At 39.4% G+C, this 23,532-nt stretch overlaps 2 protein-coding genes across 2 annotated transcripts in view; one reads left to right on the plus strand and one right to left on the minus strand.

Annotated features, from left to right (window-relative positions):
* Positions 1 to 23,532, minus strand: part of LOC122811338 (scavenger receptor cysteine-rich type 1 protein M130-like) — a 513,363-nt gene that overhangs the window by 422,581 nt on the left and 67,250 nt on the right. The window contains exon 2 of the mRNA XM_044083110.1: positions 13,245 to 13,372. Within this exon, the coding sequence (XP_043939045.1) occupies positions 13,245 to 13,372 (128 nt within the window). The remainder of the gene's footprint in view (positions 1 to 13,244; positions 13,373 to 23,532) is intronic.
* On the plus strand, positions 20,019 to 20,879 carry LOC122811339 (PDZ and LIM domain protein 5-like). The gene has a single exon (XM_044083111.1). It carries the CDS (start codon positions 20,020 to 20,022, stop codon positions 20,614 to 20,616), a length of 597 nt encoding a protein of 198 aa, XP_043939046.1. The 5' UTR covers position 20,019; the 3' UTR covers positions 20,617 to 20,879.

Here is a 23,532-nt window from a genome sequence, read left to right on the forward strand (position 1 = left end):
ACTGTCATATACTAAATGTTGTTGTGTTGTCTTTCGTCTTTTCCCGGTTAGGGGTCGCCACAGCAGAACTCCGGTCCGCTAATGATTGGTAGTTGATTTTACATGCCGAGTTACCAGCCCTGACGCACAACCTTCAACGAAGGCATGCCCATTCATGCATGTCTCCACGCAGAAGACGCTCTAGCTGAGAATCGAACCGGACAGGGTCTTACTGTGAGGTGACAATGCTACCGCAGCACCACCGCCGTGGGTCATTGTCATTAGCATTTTTTGCATTACTCGTATTCTTTCCACCTTCTATAGAGGTGCAATAGAGAACATTCTCACCTGCAACTTCACAGCATGGTTTGGAAGCTGCACGGTTACAGAAAGGAAAGCGATACAAAGAGTTGTGAGGGTTGCACAGAAGGTAACACGTTCCAGTCTTCCATCAGTACAACATCTTCATTCGACAAGAAGCATACGTAAGGCCACCAGTATACACATCCTGCATGTGGACTGTTTAAGCATCTGGCATCAGGCAATAGATATTGCAGCATCCGCTGCAGGACTACAGGATTTAGTAACAGTTTCTACCCTACAGTGATTAGATGTCTGAACTCGGGCAACAGTCACAGGGGTCTGGACACAAGTCAATTTTTATTTCTGCAATATATATACTTCTATACATTCCAACTGCAACATTCATTATATCCAGTCAGTATTATTTAACTCACTCAAGTGCAATATTAGACAAATGACTTAGGCATTTCAATCTGTAGTGTGTTTTGTATTACTTTAACTAGGGTAGTTAATCTAACTCAGGGGAGGGTATTCTTTTCATAAAAGAGTGCTGGGTAAATGTCTCTGCTCTTTCTTGCATGTTTTGCGGGTTGTATTGCATTTGCTTATGTTTTTTCCTCTACTTGTATGCGTTTCACTTTCATTTGTAATCTCAAGAATTGAGCTGATGCACAAAAAGTCTGTGCAATGACTTAATGGCCCAAGTCATGCCTGAATGGTGTCCTAGGACTAGTATCCTTACCCGGTTAACAAATGCCCAAAAAATTATTGAAGACTGATAACTTAGTAGACAGTAAAGGTGCCAAATGTCCAGTAATGCGGAGATATTAAAATTGTGTAATTAAACTTGCCATAACAGTATATGTTTGAATGATCACTGCTGCAGCAGTGTTAGCTATATGGGTTACGTCTTGCCAAGGATATAACTAACGCGTAGCTTTCAAAGTTTCAAGGCACCATCTATATGCTTCTGTTTAAGTTGCTGCCAGAGTACATAACCATTCCACTACACAAGTTCATAGGTGGTTAATAAGGTATTAGCCCAAGAGCCATATTAAGACTAGCCAAGCTCACCCCATGCTCTTCTCTGTACCTTATTTTAATGAGTTGGTTAAATACAAGTAATATGAAGTCATCCAAAGTGCCTTAGTAGGATGGTTAAACGGAGAGGTTTTCAATTAAAAAGTATGTTGTTTCAACAATATTTGTTCAAACAAGTTGCCACACCAGACTGCATTATGCATACAGGGAAATGATTGCGTCTTTCGGCTTTTCCCGGTTAGGGGTCGCCACAGCAGAACTCCGGTCCGCTAATGATTGGTAGTGGATTTTTATGTACCAGGTTACCAGCCCTGACGCACAACCTTCAATTAAGGCACACCCCATTCACGTATGCCTCCACACAGAAGACACTCTAGCTGAGAATCGAACGGGACAACGTCTTGCTATGAGGTGACAACTCTACCGCAGCACCACCACCGCAGTATTATGCATACAGGGAAATACAAAGTGAAAATGTTTCAAGTAGTTAAAAATTACTTGCATTGCCATTTTAATATGAGTCAAGTTAGTCTTCCAAAACAATAACTCAGATGTTACTTAACTGATTCTCTCTAATGACAAGACAATACTAATACTATTCAGTGGCTTTAAGATTTAGCAAAACTGTGACCGTTTTTCTAAGTGGAGCAATAAACTGAAAAAGATTATGCTAAGGTACTGAAGGACAACAAGCTGAACTGACTTTTGTCTTCTGGTGTTATGCATTTATTCTGAAATTTTTAAGTGGTGGGTTTTACTATAAATCATTCTCTGGACTTCACTATTACCAGATCGATATTTAAATCACAAAAACAGATCAAGTGATTTATGAAGGCAGACTTTCATTTTAAGCCTGTATTTACATGACAAACTTAGAATAACTGAAAAGTACAGTTTTGTACCTACCATAAATGTAGATGTTCGAAGATCCACATTGCTGCAGTCCTTACACTTGGGTAGTCCGCTGTCCTCGGTCGGCCCGAATATCAAAGTATTAGCCTGACGTCGGTCAAGGAGCTTAAGACTGACATCAGGACGTCAGGGTACAAATGCGCATGACCGACATCATATCCTCAGTCTTTTCTTGCCCCAGATGTCAGAAGACCCTAAAAAGAAAGGTCAAAACCAAAAGACAGCAAAAACCAACCAACCACCCTTGCACTAATCATATGTACAATATATACAATATATACAATATTTACAACCCAACCCACACAACCGCCTCTAACTACAGAGGGGAAGGAGGGAGGGTAAATTGGACTGCAGCAATGTGGATCTTCGAACATCTACATTTATGGTAGGTACAAAACTGTACTATGTTCTTCATCTCACATTGCTGCAGTCCTTACACTTGGGTAGAATCCCAAAGCAGAGGTAAGGGAGGATGGCAAAACTATAAAGCAGTAGGAGCTGCCAAAATGCCCTGTAAAATTGCAGTGGCAAAACCAGCCCTAGATTTAGAGTAAAGTGGAAGGTGATAATGCTTAGAGAAAGTATGCACTGAACTCCAAGTAGCTGCCTCCAAAATATCCTTAGTTGCCACCCCCCTTAAAAAGCTGTAGAAGTGGCAGTAGCCCTAGTGGAATGAGGCCTAATCCCAGCTGGAATCTCCTTACCATGATGGGAATAACAGAAAGCAATACAAAACCCAATCCACTTAGAAATAGTTTGTTTTGACACAGGCTTGCCCTGAGAACCCAAAGCAAATGAAACAAATAACTGCTGAGACTGCCTGAACCCTTTAGTTCTGCTCAAATAATATCGCAACTGCCTGTGTACATCCAAAGTGTGCAAAATCTTTTCCCTTTATTTTGGGGTTTGCATAAAAAGTAGGCAAATGAATAGTTTGGTTTAAAGCCACACTAGAAACCACTTTAGGCATAAAGGAAGGATTAGTACGCAAAGATACCCTATCCTTGTGGAAAATTAAGAAAGGCTCAACCGCCATAAGGGCCTGTAATTCAGAAACCCTTCTTGCAGAGGTAATGGCCAACAAAAAAGCAGTCTTCCATGATAAATATTTCAACTCGGCAGTAGCTGCAGGCTCAAAAGGTTGTAGAGTGAGTTTCTCCAACACAAAATTGAGATCCCAAGCAGGAGTAGGAGCTCTATGTGGGGGTCTTATATTCTTTGCCCCTCTAAGGAATTGCTTAAACAAAGGATGAGAAAACAATGGTGGGTCACAGTCATAGTGAGCAGAAATTGCTGCAGCATGAACCTTAATAGAAGAGAAGGACAAACCTTTGTCCAGTAACTCAGTAAGATATTGAAGAGCCACACTTAAATTAGGCTCAGAAACATCAAATTCCTTTGCTGTACTCCAAAATAAAAATCTCTTCCATTTATCTGCGTACACTTTCCTTGTACTAGGCCTTCTGGCCTCCAAAATAACATTCAAAACTTGCTGTGGAAGCTGAGACCCTCCAGGGTTCAAAACAGAATATGCCAGGCTGTTAGGTGAAGAGAGTGAAGTTTGACATTGAGTAAATGACTGTTCTCCTGAGACAGCAGGTGTGGAATCGAAGGCAAAGACCATGGAGGCTCCCGTACCAGACTTCTCAGTAATGGGTACCAGTGCTGTCGAGGCCAATCTGGAGCTATTAAAATCATCTTTGGCTTGTCCTGTCTGACCTTTAGGAGTACCTTTGGGAGGAGAGGCAGAGGTGGAAAGGCATACACATGAAGATTGCTCCAATTGAAAGAAAGAGCATCCACTTTCCAAGCTGTGGGATGAAACCTTTTGTGCAAAACTTTGGCAGCTGGTAGTTTAGTGGAGAAGCGAACAGATCTATGTCTGGAGTTCCCCATGACACTGTCAATTTCTGAAATACATGAGGATCCAATTTCCACTCGTGAGGATCCATAATTCGTCTGCTCAACACATCTGCTAAGGAGTTCTGTGCTCCCGGCAGAAACCTTGCCTGAAGATTTAGCTGTAAACTGAGAGCAGTCTCCCACAAAATCATTGCTTGCCTGCATAGAGAATAAGAATGTGTTCCCCCTTGCTTGTTGATGTACCACATGACAGTTGTGTTGTCTGTTAGAATCAACACCTGCCCTGGAAGAAGTAAATCCTTGAAAGCTATTAATGCAAATTGGACTGCTAACATCTCCTTCAAGTTGATATGTAGATGTTGTAGTCTGGCAGGCCACGTGTCTTGTATCCACTTTCCATTTAGATGAGCTCCCCAAGCTTTGTCTGAGGCATCCGTCGTTAGAATCTGATTCGCCTCTGGCCGGGTCACAGAGAGTCCCTTGTTTAGGTGACATTCCTGAGCCCACCACAAAAATTCCTTTTGAATGCAAGGTATTATCTGAATGACAGTGTCCATATCCTGGCAGTGCTGTGTCCATACATTTTTGAGATACCATTGTAGCTTCCTCATATGCAGTTTGGCATTGGGAAGTACCAGAATACAAGATGCCATGAACCCCAAGGCTTGAAGGACTGTCATTGCAGTCAGCCTGGACTGATGAGACAATTGATGGAAGTAAAGGGAAAGATTCTTTTGTTTGTCCGGGGTCAAAAAGGCCATCTGGGATGCTGTATTCAGTCTCACACCCAGAAAGCACATGTCCTGAGAGGGTACTAGACTGGACTTTATTTCGTTCACAGAATACCCCAGGCATCTTAGCACTGCTATCACATATTGCAAATGATGAAGAAGTTCGTCCCTTCCTTGAGCCAGAATCAGGCAATCGTCCAAATAAGGATAGATCTGTATTCCTTTTAGCCTGAAGAAAGCTATCACTGGAGCCAGAACTTTCGTGAACACTCTGGGCGCAGTAGATAAGCCAAAGGGCAATGCAGAGAACTGATAATGAGAAGTCCCAGCCCGAAAATGCAGATACTTCCTGCAACTTAGCCTGATAGGAACATGAAGGTAAGCCTCCTTGAGATCCAGAGTCACCATCCAGTGATCTTTGCCCAGCAGAGGTAAAAGCTGTTGTAACGTCAACATTTTGAACTTGGGAATGTCCAGATAAGTGTTGAGGATAGATAAATCCAAAATTGGTCTCCACGTGTTCCCCTTCTTTGGTACTAGGAACAGGCGAGAATAAAATCCTAGGCCCACTTCTGGCAGAGGAACCGGCTGTATGGCCCTATTTGAAGCAGCAGAGAAATTTGTTTGTGAGCCTCTATTCTTTGCTGAGGAGGAACGTCTGGCATGCCTTTGAAAGGAGGCAAGGTATGGAAATAAAACTTGTAACCTTGGTGTATGATATCCAATACCCATCTGTCTTGGGTAATTAAACTCCAATTTTCCTTGAAGAGTGCCAACCTTCCTCCCAAAGGTGCTGCCAGACGAGAAGGCTCTGGCAGCTGAAAAGGTAGGTCATTGGGCCTGTTTACGAAAGGACTGGCCCCTGCCCTCACCGAAGACTGTGCAGGTGAACTCCCTGTTCTAGGTCTGAAAGAGCCCTGAGCTCTGCCCCTACCACGTCTAGATCTACCCCTAGACTGTGAATCATAAGAAGGGTACGTCCACCCCTTAGCAGGCCAATTCCTACTAAACTTCGGAGGCTGAACTTGCAAAAAATCTTTAACAGTCTGCATAGACTTAGCCTTGTCTTCCATTTTCTTTAAGACTGCCTCCACAGGTGAACCAAACAACACATCAGACTGTAAAGGAGCATCTAAAATCCTTGTCTTAACATGGTCAGATAAATTCTGATCCCTCAGCCAGGCGTGCCTGCGAAGAACTGACCCAGTGGCAGCCACCCTAGATGAGGCCTGTACAGCATCAAAACCACATTGTAAAGAATGCTTACCCACCTGTTCAGAAACATGTACCAAATCTTGTAATTCTTTACACTCAATACCTTCCGCCAGAGCATCTACCTTAGACTTCAATTGAGAAAGTAGATAGTTTTGATATTTCAACATGTGAAACTGGCAATTCAAAGCCCTCATAGCTAAGGTGGAAGAAGTATAGACTTTCTTTCCCCATCTATCCAAAGCCCTGGCCTCTATCTGGAGGAACCGGATTTTTTACAACAGAGGCCTTGACACCCTTAGGTCCCTGACCAACGGTTTCTGGGTCCGCCCTAGGACTCTTATAAAGATATTTATGAGCTTCAGGCACCCTGTAATACCTATCCGGTTTAACAGGAGCAGGAGGCAAAGAATCAGGATTAAGTGAAGCCTCTGCAAACACATCTTCCACAACATCCAGAACAGGAGGTATAGCCAAAGGCCTATGCTGGGGTAAAAGCAAAAATTCCCTAAGCCTTTTCCTGGAATCAGAGAAGTCCTGACCTTCCCACTTAAAATGTTCCCTCATGGAATGAAGAGTCTCTGAAAAAGAAAAAATCCTCTGGAGGAGAAGCAGAAGGAGTAGAATCATCCACATCAGAATCAGAATAAGGAGAATACTCCTGCAAGTCTTCAGTCAAGACTCTGAAACATCCGAAGCCTGCTCAAAACTCCCCAATTCTGGTTCCACCCTAGGCCTCTTATCAGGAGGGGGCAAAGAACCTCTAATCAAAGTAATTAAATCTTCTGCCATTTTAAGCATGTGCTTCTTGGGCACAGATCCTGATGAACTAGGAGTGACACCAACAGAAGCTAAACCTGGCCTGCCTCTGGGAGAAGCCTTGGAAACAGAAGGAGAGGGCCTAACCACCCTAGGAAGGGAGGGGAGTACAGTAACCTGAGAAGCCCCTTCAGCCTGACCTGCCTCCTGAGAGGCCACATCCTGCAATAACAAAGTCTCCCCCTGGGACTCCAGAGAAACCTCCGGCGGAACCACCGGTTCCACTGACACCTCTAAAGAACCGGCGTCCAGGACGGACGACGCTTCTTGCCTGGGTTTAGCTGCTTTGTCTTTGCGCTTCTTCGAAGAAGCGGGCGTCGGAGCATCCGACGGCATATTATAATTGCACCGCAAGACCAACCTGGCACAATCTAACCTTCGCTTAATAGTGCGCTTATTGAACCTAGCACAAAAGCGACACCCAACAACGTCGTGCTCAGGCCCCAAACAAGGAATACACAAAGTATGATAATCTCTATGCGGTATCTGTTTCCCACAAGAAATACAGTTATTCACTTTTTCTGACATCCGGTAAACCACTGAGGCAAGAAAAAACTAAAATATTCCCCAACGGGGTACTTAGCCAACTTTGACTCGGTCTGAAACTCAGAATTCGAAAAATTTCAGAACGCCGAACGGCACTTGCAACGCTGCTTCTGCATCGGACCATGCGGCAAAAAAGACTGGGGATATGACGTCGGTCATGCGCATTTGTACCCTGACGTCCTGATGTCAGTCTTAAGCGCCTTGACCGACGTCAGCCTAATACTTTGATATTCGGGCCGACCGAGGACAGCGGACTACCCAAGTGTAAGGACTGCAGCAATGTGAGATGAAGAACATCTGGAAGTCATTTCTTGCAGTCGATTTACAGTAACTGCTACTAACAGTATTCTTATACTGGTACACACGCTGTAAGTGTAGTAATTTTTCAATATTTCCCCATAGTCAGGCTGTAAAGATAATTGCTTATTTTCTACTCCTACCTGAATTTTCTGCATAATCTTTGCTTTATCATCACCTGTACATTAACAAATGACCTAGTCTATATGTTAGCCAGCTGCTGTTCACAAACTCATTAGTATCTGCCATAGAATTCTTAATACCCTTTTTTTTCCTTAAGAAATTAGTGACTTCAGAGACCTACAAAGATTTTCAGCAGTTAACCGGACATTATTTAAAAGGCATGTTCATCTTACTTTTTGCTGGTATTCTACCGTACTCTGCATTTATTTGCACTCTCATCTAGCTAGTGACACTGTTTACTATACACATGCCTGGAAAAGTTCCTAATCCAATTCTGTTCACGGTTGTTTAAACTTATTAGATATCTCCACTTTTCAGTCTTTCTCAAATCCTCATCTTTCTTTGACAGTCCCCAGTACACTGCACTACAAGCATTTATCCCCTTGGATTTGGCTAGCTGCACTTCCTCACCCTTCTTAGCTCCAGCATCACATTTACAAGATCCACCAACCCCCTAACTGCCTGCAGTATATGGTTTTACTTATTTGGCTCACTACTGTAACGTCTGCATATATAAATTAATTGGCTTCTCTAGCTAGTGGTGTGCACATGGACAACTTTTAGTTCAGTTCCATCCTCCATAAGTTATTTACTGTTCCTCCATTTCTTTTTAATTTCTCCTAGCTGTAAACAATAGCAAGCCCTATACAACCTCATATTAACTCTACGTGTAGCATAAAAGTCAATATATTTTATAAATGCACTGACCTGTTCACTATTGTAGTGGATTTTCTTTCCTTCAATTGATCTTGCCTAGTCAGCCTCATGGTTCAACCTGTTCAATTCAACCTCACTCTACTCAGGCTCTCTCCACTCCCCTCCCCTACCCCCAAATTCCACCCACTCTACTATACCTATATTTGAATTTAACTAACCACTCCCACAGTCTCAACTGACCAATAATACACTCTCCCCTTTTCCAATTACACTCCAAATTAGTAAACTCCATTCCTAATACAAATTGTCTCTATACAAATTAAAGCCACAATCCCACATTAAACAATCCACCAACAACTTTAGGAAATAGCCAAATAAATATCCCACTACTAAAATTATACTTCTGACAGTTACATAATTAAAATCATTTAATCTTTAAAAGAATAGGTATCTATCCTCTAAAAGCCAGGCCTACTTTTCAGAAACTCTCAAATCCTCATAATTGCTTCTAGATGCCATAAATATCTAAAACATACAAATAATCATTCCAGAACCAACATGCTAACCATGCACTCTGCCCGTCTCATTACTCTAACAATAACAGCCCATTGTACTTCCTATCATATCTAAATATCCCAGTCTCCAACCATACCACCCCCTTCCCCATCCCTGAATAAATCATACAAAAAATCCATCCTGACATCATCTTCCATCTTCAACATTACAAACATTAATCAGGTTTCATATACTACTCTCACTCTCAAGCTTTCTTCACCAAACTCCATAAATTACAACAATTCTATGACAAAATTGCTAAAACTGATTGCACACATAGCATCTCAACTCATTCATTGTGGTGATTTAGCCCCAAACACTGGACCCAAAACAAATACAGCCCACTCCACCACAAAGTTTCTACAACCTTCCCAGAAAAGGAGCTGACCTAATACTAAATATTAATATCAGAACTATTCTTAAGAATGAATTACATGCCACCATTGCTCTTTACTCACCTGATATTGCTTTAATAACAGAATCATGTTTAAAACCAGACATTAGCAATAATGAAATTTTACCTCAAGGAAATAATATCCTTAGATTAGGAAAAAACAAGAGGAGGCAGCATAGCTATTTTGTTAAAAAATAATCTCAATCTAGTATCCATTAATCAAAGCCTCCCTGACTTCAATATGTGGAAACAAAGTTTCTAAAACTAAATAATTAGCTCTAGAAAACACTTACATATAGTTGGTGCCTAACCTCCCCCCGTAACAACCTCTCCACTGTAGAACACATTCTCTCATGGATATCAAACTCCCGACTACAAGAAACAATTATGGGTGATCAACAGAGATTAGTTGGCCTTTGAGAGAGTCATAGGTGTACCAGTCACATAAATCTTTACTTCTTCTCCCAAATAATTCAGTTTCCTACTAGGACTGACAAAACATCCAAGACAATCCATCCTGGACTGGATTCTAACAAACCTAATCTCTCTTTACATGCCAGTTGTCTCCAGATACCCTTGGCAACCATCACCCAACCTATCTACTCAGACATTGTGTTAATCCAGTGAAATTCAATACTTAACACCAAATTCCTAATAAAACAATTTCCCCCAAAGACTTCATATCCACAATTAACTGCTGTAATTGATCAGCACTCTAGTACCTCTCTCTAGAAGCAGCCATATATTTTAATTCCACATTCCTTAACATCCTGGACAATCCTCAAAGGACTACAAGAATAAAATCCAACTTTGCACCTTGGTTAACCAAAGAACCCAGACCACTACTTAAAATGAGAGATAAGGCATGTGAAATACATCACACTAATAGAACCTCAAAAAATAAATAGGCTTATCTAGAATTATGAAACAAAGCAAAAAAAAAGAAGGCAGACAAGATAAAATAAAGCATTTCATGGTCAAACAAAACATCAAAATATTCCACAAAAATATTGATCAGCAATAAAATAAATCCTTCAACCATGCCAAACTAGTACACCTTCCCCGTCTACCAACAATACTAAAGACAGCTTCTGTATAACTCCACCACCCTACTTAGCATCAAATCAAGACAGTAATACCTTTTCCTTCCAACCCGTCCTTACAGAAACTATAAAAAAATATAAAAAAAAAGAAAACAACCCTAGCAGATGATCAACTACCTGCTGAGTTTCCAATCTCTGCTGAAGCCATCTCATTATTCTGTATCCATCCTTATTAAAATTGATCCACCTCTGAAAAAATCTATTTGGAAAATATCACACATCGTCCTACTGCATAAAAGCAGCAACTCAACAGAACTATCCAACTATTGACCTACAGTGATCTTTTCACCACTATCTAAAATTTAGAGAGATTGTCATCCTCAACTATTAAACTCCTTCTTAACCAACAACCTCCCATCAAACACTCAACATGGATTCCAACCCAAACACAGCACTACTACTGCTGCTCTGATGTCCTTTACTAACACTTTAGTCAACACAGAAATGATGGACACTAGTATCCTCCATCATTCTCCTCCTATCCAGAGCTTTACATGGTCTCACATAAACTCCTCTTTCAAATTTTAAACTCAACCACTCTGCAATGGCTTGGTTCTAGGATTACCTGGTTGATCAAAAGCAAGCTGTAAAATGGCAACATAATCACTCTCCTCGTCAGTCAGTCACTCTGGAAGTTCCACAAGGTTCTATTATTGGTCCTTTCCTCTTCACCCCATTTACTAACCATCTTTATACTTCTACCTTGCAGGCATCCCTTGCCCAGCACGCAGACAACGTGCTGCTCCCACACTTTAAAAACTCCAACTTATAACCCAGCATTCCTTCTCAGCAGCAGAATCCTGGCTAACCAATGCTCAACTCATACTTGACCCCAATAAGACTAAGCTAATGCTTTTTCAATCTACAAGAGCCACTGCCCCCCGCAATCCTTCAACATCTCATCAAAAAATAATACAATTATCTCTCCAGTATATCATACCAAACTGCTCTTTGTAATCAGACAGCAACATGAAATCTGACATACACACAGACCTGTCAAAGAAAAGTTCACAAAAAACTTTCTATATACACACAAAATATTTCTAACACTACAAAAGCCACCATTGCTAGAACTCACCTAGTCTCTCCCCTCCTCTATTCATCTCCCATACTAACAAACCTAAAGAAATCAAAGTTAAACAAACTTGACATATGCTACAACAAAATTGTTAAGTTTGCCACAGAATCTACTTACAGATCACATCATTGCCTAGCACTATAAAAACTCACTTGGTTAGAACTGCCCAATCTCCGAACATAAAACCAACTAGCCATGGACCATCAATTACTCTATCATCCAAGCAAAACACCTGTCCTTCTTAACCTCTGCCAACCCTACTTTACTTATTGCTTCTTGCGTTCCACTAACAAATTTTTAATAAAAGATATCTAAAAACTAACCACATCTGGAGAATCCCTGTACTCCAACTACATAGCAACACTCTGGAATTCTCTATCCCTAAACATAAAAACAACCACCAGTACTACACAATTCAAAAATATCTTAAAACACATTTAACTAATACATGGATATGCTCTTGTTCTAATCCTGGCTAAAAAAAAAAAACACCTCTAAGCAGCTGGCCTCCTAAGGAATTGTAGCGTATAATTACTGTACATTTTATGAGCTTTGTACTTTGACAACCTTATTTAAACCTCGCTATTTTACTGTAAATACAATGTATTTTAATGACCGCATACTGCAAAAATGTGATACTGCCAGAATGTAAAATGTACGGTCTGTTCTAGATCTTTGTAAAAAGTCTATATATATATATATATATATATATATATATATATATATATATATTTATATATATATATATATATATATATATATATATAAATAAATATCTATAGATCTATTACATCTGTATCGATACATATATATATATATATATATATATATATATATATATATATATTTTTTTTTTTTTTTATATACACACAAACGCACATAAGCAGACTCTGCTGAAAGGACAGCTTGTCCATATGGACTTTCCTGTTAAACAAATGTAAAATAAAATAAATAAACCCACTAAATTAATTACATGCAACTTGAAAAATTCTTGAACAGATGCAAAGAGAAGAACTATACAAGCATATTGCTGCTTTAAGTTAAAATGTCATTTTTTTTTTTTTTTTTGCATACAACCATAACTATTTTACAAATCTGTTACTAAAACTGTAGTTCTATACTGCCAGTTATGTCAAGATTTCTGAAATGTTAGCAGCAGAAAATCATTTTCTGCTGTAGCCTTCTTCCACTTAATCAGGATATGCAAGAAAAACAAATTAAACTCCATTCTTGTAGGCTTTATACCTGTTGAAGCCACGCTCGTACTTTTCCATGATCTACAATCCCCAACATGATATACATTTACCAACACTATTTTATCACATCAAGTAGGTAGCATGGAACAAAATTAGATGAACATTTGGGACTGCAAACCCTGTTACTCATGTAGTTTAATATTCAAATACAAACAAAAGCACTAACATGAGAATTAAATGTAGATCTGAAATGATTTGTTAGAACCTGCATGCCTTTAAAATTCTAAAGAGCATTTCATAACAAAGACATTACAATGTTGCACATGGTGGTACCTAAAACTGATTATTTTATAATAAGGTTTAAAACTGACATACCAGATACTGACTTTGATTTCTGTAAACTACGACAACGCCCTCACACTCATTGCCCCCGACCAACAGAGTTCGATTTGAAGCCAGAAGAGGTTCACCAGTATTTTGAGAATAAAGCCCACTGAAGATACCTAAAGAAAAACAATACAAAACAACAATCTGTTAGTTTTACTACTATTAAGCATATTCAACACTGTTAATGATAAATTCAGCAGAATAGCTTTTTGCATATTAGTTTTCTGGAAGGTAACACAATCAAACATTTTATATTTTATGGCTGACAATATATGTTCCAAAGACAAGATGTGCATCTGGAGGGTTTCTTCACAAGTCTCCTCTGAAAATGGGCTCTGTCCCAATCAGACGTTCGCAGTAAACAAATGTTAAATAAATACATCAGTGCATGCTTAGGACATTACAACATGTGATGAAGTATAATTCAAAGATTAATTGTAAAACAGTGAATGGTAGAATCTAAGAACAGAGCAAAACATCAATGGCTTATTGCATAACTGAGAACTTACCATCCCAAGTACAGGGGGGAAAAAATCATCAAGGAACGGACTTCATACTGGAGGTGGGGAAATAGGAAGATGAAATGAAAGTTCTGGACTGAAGACAAGAAATTAATTGTTTTGAACATTTTACAACTAGTTTTCACTGACATTATATGTTTCAATGTATTTTTAATGGATATACAAGTATATAATTGTGAATACATTGCAATTACTTGAACAGTTGCTTCTGGAAGTAGGTGTGTGTATCTTGCTTGCACACACAATGAGGGAGTAGTACACAGCCCCTAAAAAATCAAGTTATACTGCTATTTACATTAACAAGGGCTTTTGCCTCCAAATGCTTCTGAAGTCCAGCAGCACAAAATTGCTTCAAATTGGAAGTGAACCTAAGCCTTCCAGATCACTGTTCTGGCTGCACTAAGATCTTGAAGCAGATATAAGTTTGCAAAGGTTTTGAACCACCACCTTTCCCTCATATGTATACGTTTTACACATAGCCAAGCAAATAAGAAAAGTGTAATTATAAACATTTACATTTATTTTTTTTCATATTTAAATGACATTTACTTTTTTGAAGTATATTTTTTTCTAGGCAAGTGGGCTTATCCCCACACCTTTTTTTCCAATCATAACCATACCTCACTATGGAGCACAACCAGAACTTGATGCAGGAGCACCTTCCTCCCCTAACATAACACATCAAATCAGACAAATGGGAAAAGTGAGAGAATATCTTCATTCTAAACCAAAATTTAGAATGGAATATCAATTAAAAACTTTAGTAACCAAGGGCCCTGGTGAAAATGCAGGAGCACAGCACTACAAAAGTCTATTTCACTAGGGATTTATATGTACACCCTTTTGGCTGATTCAGAACCTTGGCTCATATTCTTTAATACCATAGTGGTACAGCATTTTGTTCTTGGCAAAATAATGCAGCAAAAGCACATGGCTGAAAAAGTGAAAAAAATCAGTAATCCTATGCTGGACACCAAGAAAGACTGTCCCTGATGATGGAGCTGCAGTAAAAACATTGTAATTTACTGTAATAAAAATAATTTTAAGACAGAATGAATTGTAATTGGAAGCCAGTAACAGAGCTGTTGCAAAAATAACAATTACTAAGACCCAAGAGAAAGCAGTCTTTCCAGCACCTGTAAGTACTCTAGGATATCTGCAACTTTCAGTTTTGTTCTATGCTCATCAGTTACGGAAAATCATTCTGAAAGTGTATGATTTATTAGAGCAGCTGGTACACAAATGAATGTCTTGCACTGTACATAGCCAAGTCACCACCAGTCACCTTGTGTTCACTGCTTTAGTCCTTTTTTGATGATGTTTTCTCCATTTTTTGTGAATACAAAGTTAGAGCTAAAACTTCTAGTTCAAGTACTAAGTGCTTTAAAGTGGTTTTCTGTTACTATCTGCTGCATATTGCTGCTTCTCTCCCCCTACAAGAGTTGCAAAAGTATCAACCCACTGTGTGGGACATCCTTGGAGATATCAGTGGTTATTCTGGGGGCATGAGAGTAATTGCTGCAGTTCCTGGAAAGGTAGCAGAATCGGTTAGAGTTATAGCTGTTTTTTTAATTGGTTCTTTCACTTTCTCGTGTATTTTATATTGTACAGAGATTATCTTCACACAAAAAGGGTAGAATTTGCACTATATAGATGTCCTACCTATTCAGCCCAACCCTCTCAAATTCTGTTAGTAAGGAGTGTTCAGGTCAAACGGCCATCAAGGAATATCAGTTCCTCCAAATTTCCTCCAAATACGGTACAAACACTTCTCTCTGGTCCAATGATCTAGATTTCTTTTAAAGGTTTCTAGATGTATAGTCCGTCTCACACTTATCAGTATATTATTCCAAAAGTTGTGTTACTTTAACAGATAAGTGTCTCACCTTGGAGATCTCCATTTTTAATCACAAAATTCATATTATTTGTATGCGTTTTTGAACATTTACTAATTTTAAACAATTTGTAATACTGGGTCATGAAATATAAGCTAATATCAGCTTCCCACTTGTACATCTATATCTAAATGAGTAAAATGTTAAGTATTTACCTCTCACTCCATATTCTATATTCCTAAATACAAAGATTAGCTTTGTAAATTATTTGTACTCTTTCCAGTATTTTTAGTTGTCCTTTAGTATACGCACAAAATGTGTTATTACATTTGATAATTAGTCTTCCATATGTCTTAAAGGTCATTGCTAATATATTATCTCTTATAGACAGATTCCTTAACAAATATTGCATATATTTATAAACATTGTAAGGTAATAGCACAAAAGTTATTAAATAAAAAATTGTGGATTATTATAATACCCACATCTTCGTATTCCTCAACTTCAAGTTGTGCAAATATATTGGATACCTGGGAATTCTATTGAAAAATACATATTATGCTAGTCCAGGCTAAATTTTAAACCAGTTGTGTCCATAGCCCATTTACTCAATGACTTTAAATCATATGCATCAATTTTATTTTGTATTACGAACCCAAATTTACAGTCATCGAGTCATCAATACAAGTACCCATAAATCAGTTTACTTTAGAATAGTTGAAACTACTCTATTAAATGATATTAGACCCAAGACTGATCCCAGAGGCACCCAAACTTTAACTGGTAAATAATCCACGTAGACAACATTACACTTAACACAACTCCTTCTAACAGTAAACCAATTCATAATCCATCCTGTAGTTCAACAATTAATCATCGATTCAGTTAGACTCTTTGTGATAACCTGAAAAGATAAAGAATCAAAAGCCTTGAGATCCAAAAAATAACCCCATCCACAGACTCTAGTACAAAGTCATAGTAATTTGCTCATAAAAAAATTACTTAAGTGTTTATCTTTAATAAATCTATGTTCAACATCTGTAATGGCCAAATTATATCCATTGGTGTTATAGAGGAATGCTCAAAGAATCAGAACTACACCATTTAACAGCAGTTTATTAAATAGAATACTAGAATGGGAGCTAAAGGGAAGGTCTACAAGAGGGTAGTGAGACCTGCTATGCTGTATGGGTTAGAGACGGTGGCACTGACAAAAAGGAAGGAGTCACTGCTGGAAGTGGCAGAGTTAAAGATGTTAAGATTTGCACTGAGTGTGACAAGGATGGACAGGATTAGGAATCAGTATATTAGAGGGTCAGCTCAGGTTGGACAGTTTGGAGACAAAGTCAGAGAGGTGAGATTGCGCTGGTTTGGACATGTGCTGAGGAGGTTTGCTGGGTATATTGGGGAAAGGATGGAGCTTCCAGGAAAAGAGGAAGGCCTAAGATAAGGTTTATGGATGTGGTTAGAGAGGACATGCAGGTGGTTGGTGTGACAGAGCAAGATGAAGAGGACAGGAAGAAATGGAAACAGATGATCTGCTGTGGTGACCCCTAACAGGAACAGCCAAAAGAGAAAAAGAAGACTAGAATGGAAGCTAAATTTTCTTTACCACTCATTAATAAAACTTCCCGATATTATCAGGTCCCATAGAGGTAGATTTCTTTATTCTATTTAGGGCCTTAGAAATAATATGCTCAATAATGGTCGGACATAAGCCAGAAATGGAAATCTCATCTATAAAGTCCCTGTTATCACAGATGTTGGCTTACATTTGAAAAGAATATATTGAATTTACTAGCAACTACATATTCATCAACATAGCCATCATTAACAATTTCATCATTGACTGTAATCACACTAACAAGCAATACTTTATTAACCGAGTTTATATATTTATAGAAGGCTTTTTTGTTACCATCTATCACTTTCATAGCACATTTTAGCTTTTGTAGCTTTCGTTTTCAAATTTCTATGGACACTAAACTTCCTCTTATTAATAATAGTTGTAAATTTCTTTAATAGTCTATACTTCTTTTTTTTTCATTCAATACAAAACCTACCTATGTTCCAGCAGTTTGAGAAAAAGAAAAAAAAAAAAGTGTATACCACATTTATGACTCACAGAGGGATTACCAGTAACCCAGCACATATTCCAGCTCTAAATACCCACAAATAGGTTCTGCAGATGAAGATGAGGAACCCCAATCAATTTTACTCATTTGTGCTATTACATTATTGCACTGATTGTTACTGTTGGAAGACACACCCTGACCCCGTGTACAAAAATGGGGAAAAGGGGTTGTGAATGGATGGATTATGACGATCAATTTTGTCCCCAACCCAGTTCATCAATGGAGGAGTTTTCTATTTATTTATTTTACATTTGTTGACAAGAAGAATCCGACTAAATGTCCATTTTCAGCGGAGGCTCGGGGAGAAAAGCTCCAGAGTTTGTAAATATACAAAGGCATGCAAACACAGAGTCATTTAACAAATACAGAGTCCAAGTACAAAAACATAACAATTAGAAGTATATATATATAAAAAAAAATAATGCAAATTGTAGTAGCAGGACATGTTAGTTGTATGTCCAGTAATTTCTACTTGAATTAATGAGTATGTATAATTCACCCATAGATGGGTGTAAATTTACAATATTGTGTTTGAGTATGATGGTGTATGAAAGAGTTGGGGAGTACAATGAGTAGTAGAGGGCTTTCAGGAGTGTAGTAGAACTTCTAGTAGATGAGGTTTGCGTAAGAAAACTAGTACATACAGTTAATTAATATGCGGAGGTTGACAGAGAAAGTCCTGAGGGAAAAGCAGGCGTAGAAGGTCAACCTGAAGGAAGGCATGGGCATTGTCCATTGATAAACAGGTGTTCCTTTAGTAGTAGTTTAAACTTAATGATAGAATTTGCTGAGGTAATATCAGGGGGCAGTGAGTTCCAGATTTTGCCTATGTAGTTAGGAAAGAGGGAGTCTCCTGCTGAGTTGTTGGTTCTGGTGATCTTGATTAAGGTCCTGTCATTAGAACGTAGTTGTCTTGGGTTTTCGTGTATTTTAAGTAAATTAGATAGTGATGGTATTTTGTCTGGATATAGTAGGAGTTTTTAGCAAAAACTAGTTGGTGGAAGGTAGTGAGATTTTGAAGTTCAAGCCACTTTAGTTGGTATAGTGAGTGGCAATGATGTGAACAGTAGGGAGCATTTGTGGCAAATCTGGCAATTTGATTGTAATGTGTCTAGTTTTGTAATTTCTGTTTTAGATAGGTTGGTGAAGATGGGGGCAGCGGCAGCATATAGAAGTGTGGACAGTAGCAGAGTTTGAGCCATAGTAATTTTAGTCTGTTGGTTTAGGTATGTTTTATTTTTGTACAGACTGCCTAGTTTTCTGCATATGTTTTTGATGGTATAGATTCATAGGTTGGTTGGTACTAGGCTATCAGCCCTAGTGCCTATAAAAGCCTAGCCATAACAATTCCCTGACTATTTCTTCCCAGACTATTTACTTCCTGGACCCCTGTCTAGCAGGGTGACAGATGTGATCCCCGGGTGAATTTCCTTTCTCCCATCCAATTATCAAAGTTCCTTATGAAGAGAGCCAAAGAGGTGCTCTGCTTGACATGTATGAGCAGTCTATTCCAGAGTCTGGGGAGTCTCTGGGTCAGGAACCTACCCTCCAGCATGTTTTGTTTATTGTGATGACAAGGTTTAGATCCCTGGCGCATGTGGCTCGGAAGGATTGGGATGTGGCTCTGAGGGATTGGGATTTCTTTAAGTGTAGCATGTCCAACAGCTTTGGGTTTGACATGGCCTTGTAGGTTAAGCAGAGATCGCCTCCAAGTAGACGATATGAGACAGAGTATAGCTGGCATTTTTTTAAGGTGGGCAGCATAGGGCATCTGCTTTAGGACTGTGATTCTTTTAGTGAGGTATTTCTGCGGCCTTTCCAGTTTTTGCAGGTGTCTTGAGAGTGTCATACCAAATGGGGCATTGTATTATATAATGGGTCTAATGAGGGATGAGTACAGTGGGACAATGACCTCCTTTTTTCTGGATGAAAAGCCCTTAGTGATGAGGTGTGCCACATAGGATTTCCTGACTGTTGTGGCAATGTGGTTATCGAAGGTGAGATCACTGTCCACCTGTGTCCCCAAGTCTGTCAACACTTTCGGTGTTTAGTGTACATGCTTTTTCCCCAAAGGGGATAACTATACACTTCTTGGCATTGAGCTTGAGCCCATGGCTCTGGCACCAAGCATCTGTTTCTGTAAGACCCTTTTGTAAAGTATCCACATCATTTGGAGATTCAATAATGGCTCCCGGTTTGCAGTCATCTGCGAACTTTGTTAGCCAGAGTCCCTTAGTATTGGCCTGTACTTCAGAGAAGTAGATGCCAGCCAATGGACCAGGATACATTGGTACAGAGGGCTGAGCATATTCCTGCAGGAAAAAGGACACCCATGTGTGCTGAATGCAACGCTGTCATAAGGGGTCCATTCCTTATGGCCTTAGGGAAGTCATGGCATCCAGAGGAGTTTAACTGTGCCCACTGCAAAACCTCAATGGCTGATCTTGGATTTGTCCAGGAAAAGGGCTTTATCTATTGTGAGCGTTGCTATGAGCAGTTCTTTGCACCAGAATGTGCCCGCTGTCAGCGAAAGATACTTGGTGAGGTCATCAATGCCTTAAAACAGACTTGGCATGTTGGCTGCTTCATCTGTGTTGTTTGTCATAGACCGATCCGTAATAACGTCTTTCACATGGAGGATGGTGAACCTTACTGTGAGACAGATTTCTACAGTTTGTTCGGTACCATGTGTCATGGATGTGAATTCCCAATTGAGGCCGGTGACAAGTTCTTAGAAGCATTAGGCTATACCTGGCATGACACCTGTTTTGTATGTTCTGTTTGCTGTACTTCATTAGAAGGGCAGGCCTTCTTCTCAAAGAAAGATAAGCCATTGTGCAAGAAACATGCCCATGGTGGTAACATTTAATGGACATCAGCGTAATGGAAGAAGAGTCAACAGGAGTGAAAATAGCCATTTTACCTGTTGTTTTGTTATGATACAATTATGCAATTTAATATTTATATAGATTTTTAAAGAAAGGAAATACTGATGTCCGGGGAGATTTGTGCCATTCAGAATAATTTGTTTAACTGAAGCACCATGTTGTTGTGAGCTAATGTGTGCTTGCCAGTAGGTATATTTTTCCTGAGTGATTCCTAACCTTAGCTTAGTGGAATGTATCTGTAACGACATTCTGGGAAACAAAATGTCATGTATCAGGGGACTACAGCAATAATTGTGGTCATCATAAACTTCAAGATTTACCTTTATGCTACTGAGACTGTACTTTTGTTATATGCAGCAAGAAACTATAGTACTTGTGCTCCATGCAGCCTCAGCTCATATAACAAGAGTAACCAACTTGTGAGATGCATCCAGATGTGCAGGCAGTTACTGAATTCAGCACTGTTCCATTGTTTATAGACAGGACCTGACACTATATTCATCAGTTTAGACTTGTGGGGATCTGAGTCCTCATAAAGTAAACAGCAGGCACAAGGTATGCATCATCCCTGGATAACTGGAGGTGGGAGGTTGGCATAACGGTTAAGGTATTTACCTTATATGAGCACAAGGTGCAGAGTTTGATTCTCACATAGGGCAATTGGCTAGGCTTAAAATGGCCCTAAAGGGTAGCTAGCCTAGTACTAATCTATGAACCTATGAACCTAAGAGTGGTCCCAGGACTGAACCCGGAGGTACTCCACTTGTTTGGAGCTGGATTTGGAGTTAGCTACTTTTACAGTGTGGGTTCTGTCAGTAAGCCAGTTGGCAACTCATCGAGTGACGTAGGGATTAATGCCCAGCTTAGTAAGTTTATCTATGATTCCAGAGTGGGGGATGGTGTCAAAGGCCTTGGCGAGGTCCAGATAGGCTGAGTGGACCACCTTACCCTCGTCCATGGGTCTGGAGACTGATTCAAAGAAGTCAATAAGGTTCAGGAGACAAGATCGTCCCTTCACGAACTCAAAGGTTGTCAATGTCTTTGTTTATAAGTTCCATGATAATACGTTCCATGGCCTTGCAGATCAGGCTCATCAGACTGATGGGGCGGTAGTTCTCGGGATCCAATGTGGATCGCCCCTTGTGGAGTGGGATAACTGTAGCTGTGTGCCACTCAGTGGGCATGAAGCCTGAGGTGAGGCTAAGATTAAAACAGTTTAAACAGGGGCAGTTTATTCATGCATCCAAGATGTCTAGCACAGAAGAACATTATTCTGAGGAAATCGGTTTTCTAAAAAAACTGTTTATTGAAAGAGGTTACCCAGTACCCCTGTTAGACAACCTTGCCCAAGAGGTAACTGACAACAGACAATCAAAATATTTCCCACTATTAGGAAGTGGTTTTCAAAGGGTAGAGCAGAAAGAACAAGATGAAACATTTAATCTTCCTAGTACATTTATTCATACACACACCAAAGATTCACAACAAGTTGAGCACATAGTGTCTAAATATTGGCCCCTTTTGACACTTCATGAAGACTTTAAAGGTATAATCCAAGAACGTCCTAAGTTTGTGAAAAGAAGAGACATTAATTTAAAGGGCCTATTTGAAAGAAAATATTTTTCAGACTCAGGCCACGGTGTCTCTAAATTTGGTACCTATAAGTGTGGTGCATGCAATCAGTGCACCCACATTATGAACAATAGTTCCTTCTACCTTCCTTCTAGGAAATTTAGATTTGAAGCTGACCATTACCACAACTGTGGGACAAAAGGCGTTGTATACCTAGGAATATGTATTCAATGCCTCAGCTTCTATGTAGGGAAGACCGAAAGACCACTTAGGAGAAGAATATACGAACATCAGTATGAGATCTCCAAAAAGAAGGACACAAACGCTTTTTTTAAACATTCAGTTCTTTGCCCCAATATGCAAATTAAATTCACAGTTCTTGAGCAAGTGAAACAAGATGCCAGGGGAGGAGATTGGGAAACCCGCCTTGAATACAGGGAGCTTTTATGGCAGCTCCGACTTAACGCTGCAAAACCCCCTGGCCTTAATGAAAACATTAATATATCTAGTGTACTAAAGTTAAGAAAAGCCAGGCTATGAATTTCACCTTGACAGTCCGTTATTGGGCCTATTTATTATTCATTACCTACCACTATATACCATATCATATATTTTTTATCCATTCTATTCGCATTTACATACATACACCTCCGACTGTTTTTAGTATTTATTAAAGACTTCACAGCATTTTTTATACATTTTTTTGTGTTTTTTATTGATGTGCAACAGTCATACTAGTTTTAGGAAATGATCAAATATCCACGTTCAATACGATTTTTTACGCTAGGACACTTTAACAATGTATACATTTTTAATGAATGGTTGAGCAAATTAATTAGTGATCATGTGACCAGAATGAAATGTATTTATTCAGTTTCAGTGTAATGCTTGTCATCTTGATAAAGCCAGTTATTTATCTGGCGAAAGCGCTTGATTGATTTGTTGATCGTTGGTTAATAAAGCGGCATTTTATCGCTGGACTGTCTCCTTTCATCTGTGGATTTGCCTTTGTCTTCGACAGTTTTGCTTGTTTAGTTTTTTTGGCTAAGATTAAACATGACACTTAGGTGAGGTGCCAGTTCATTATGTAGTTCATGTAGTACACAGCCCAGGATGTCATCTGGTCCCATGGATGCTGTATTCTTAGCTTTGGAGAGTGCGTTTTTTACCTGTGTGGCTATTACCACCGGAATTTGGCAATCTTCCAGTAGTAAGATGGGCCATTTAGGGGGTGAGAGGGGGATGAAGTTGGCACTGAATCGATCTGCCAGGATATTGGCAATATCCTTGGGATCAGTATATTTAATGCCATTCTGTTGTAGCTC

The sequence above is a fragment of the Protopterus annectens genome, chromosome 9.part0, assembly GCF_019279795.1.
Source record: "Protopterus annectens isolate FY-2018-M chromosome 9.part0, PAN1.0, whole genome shotgun sequence".
Lineage (NCBI taxonomy): Eukaryota > Metazoa > Chordata > Ceratodontiformes > Protopteridae > Protopterus > Protopterus annectens.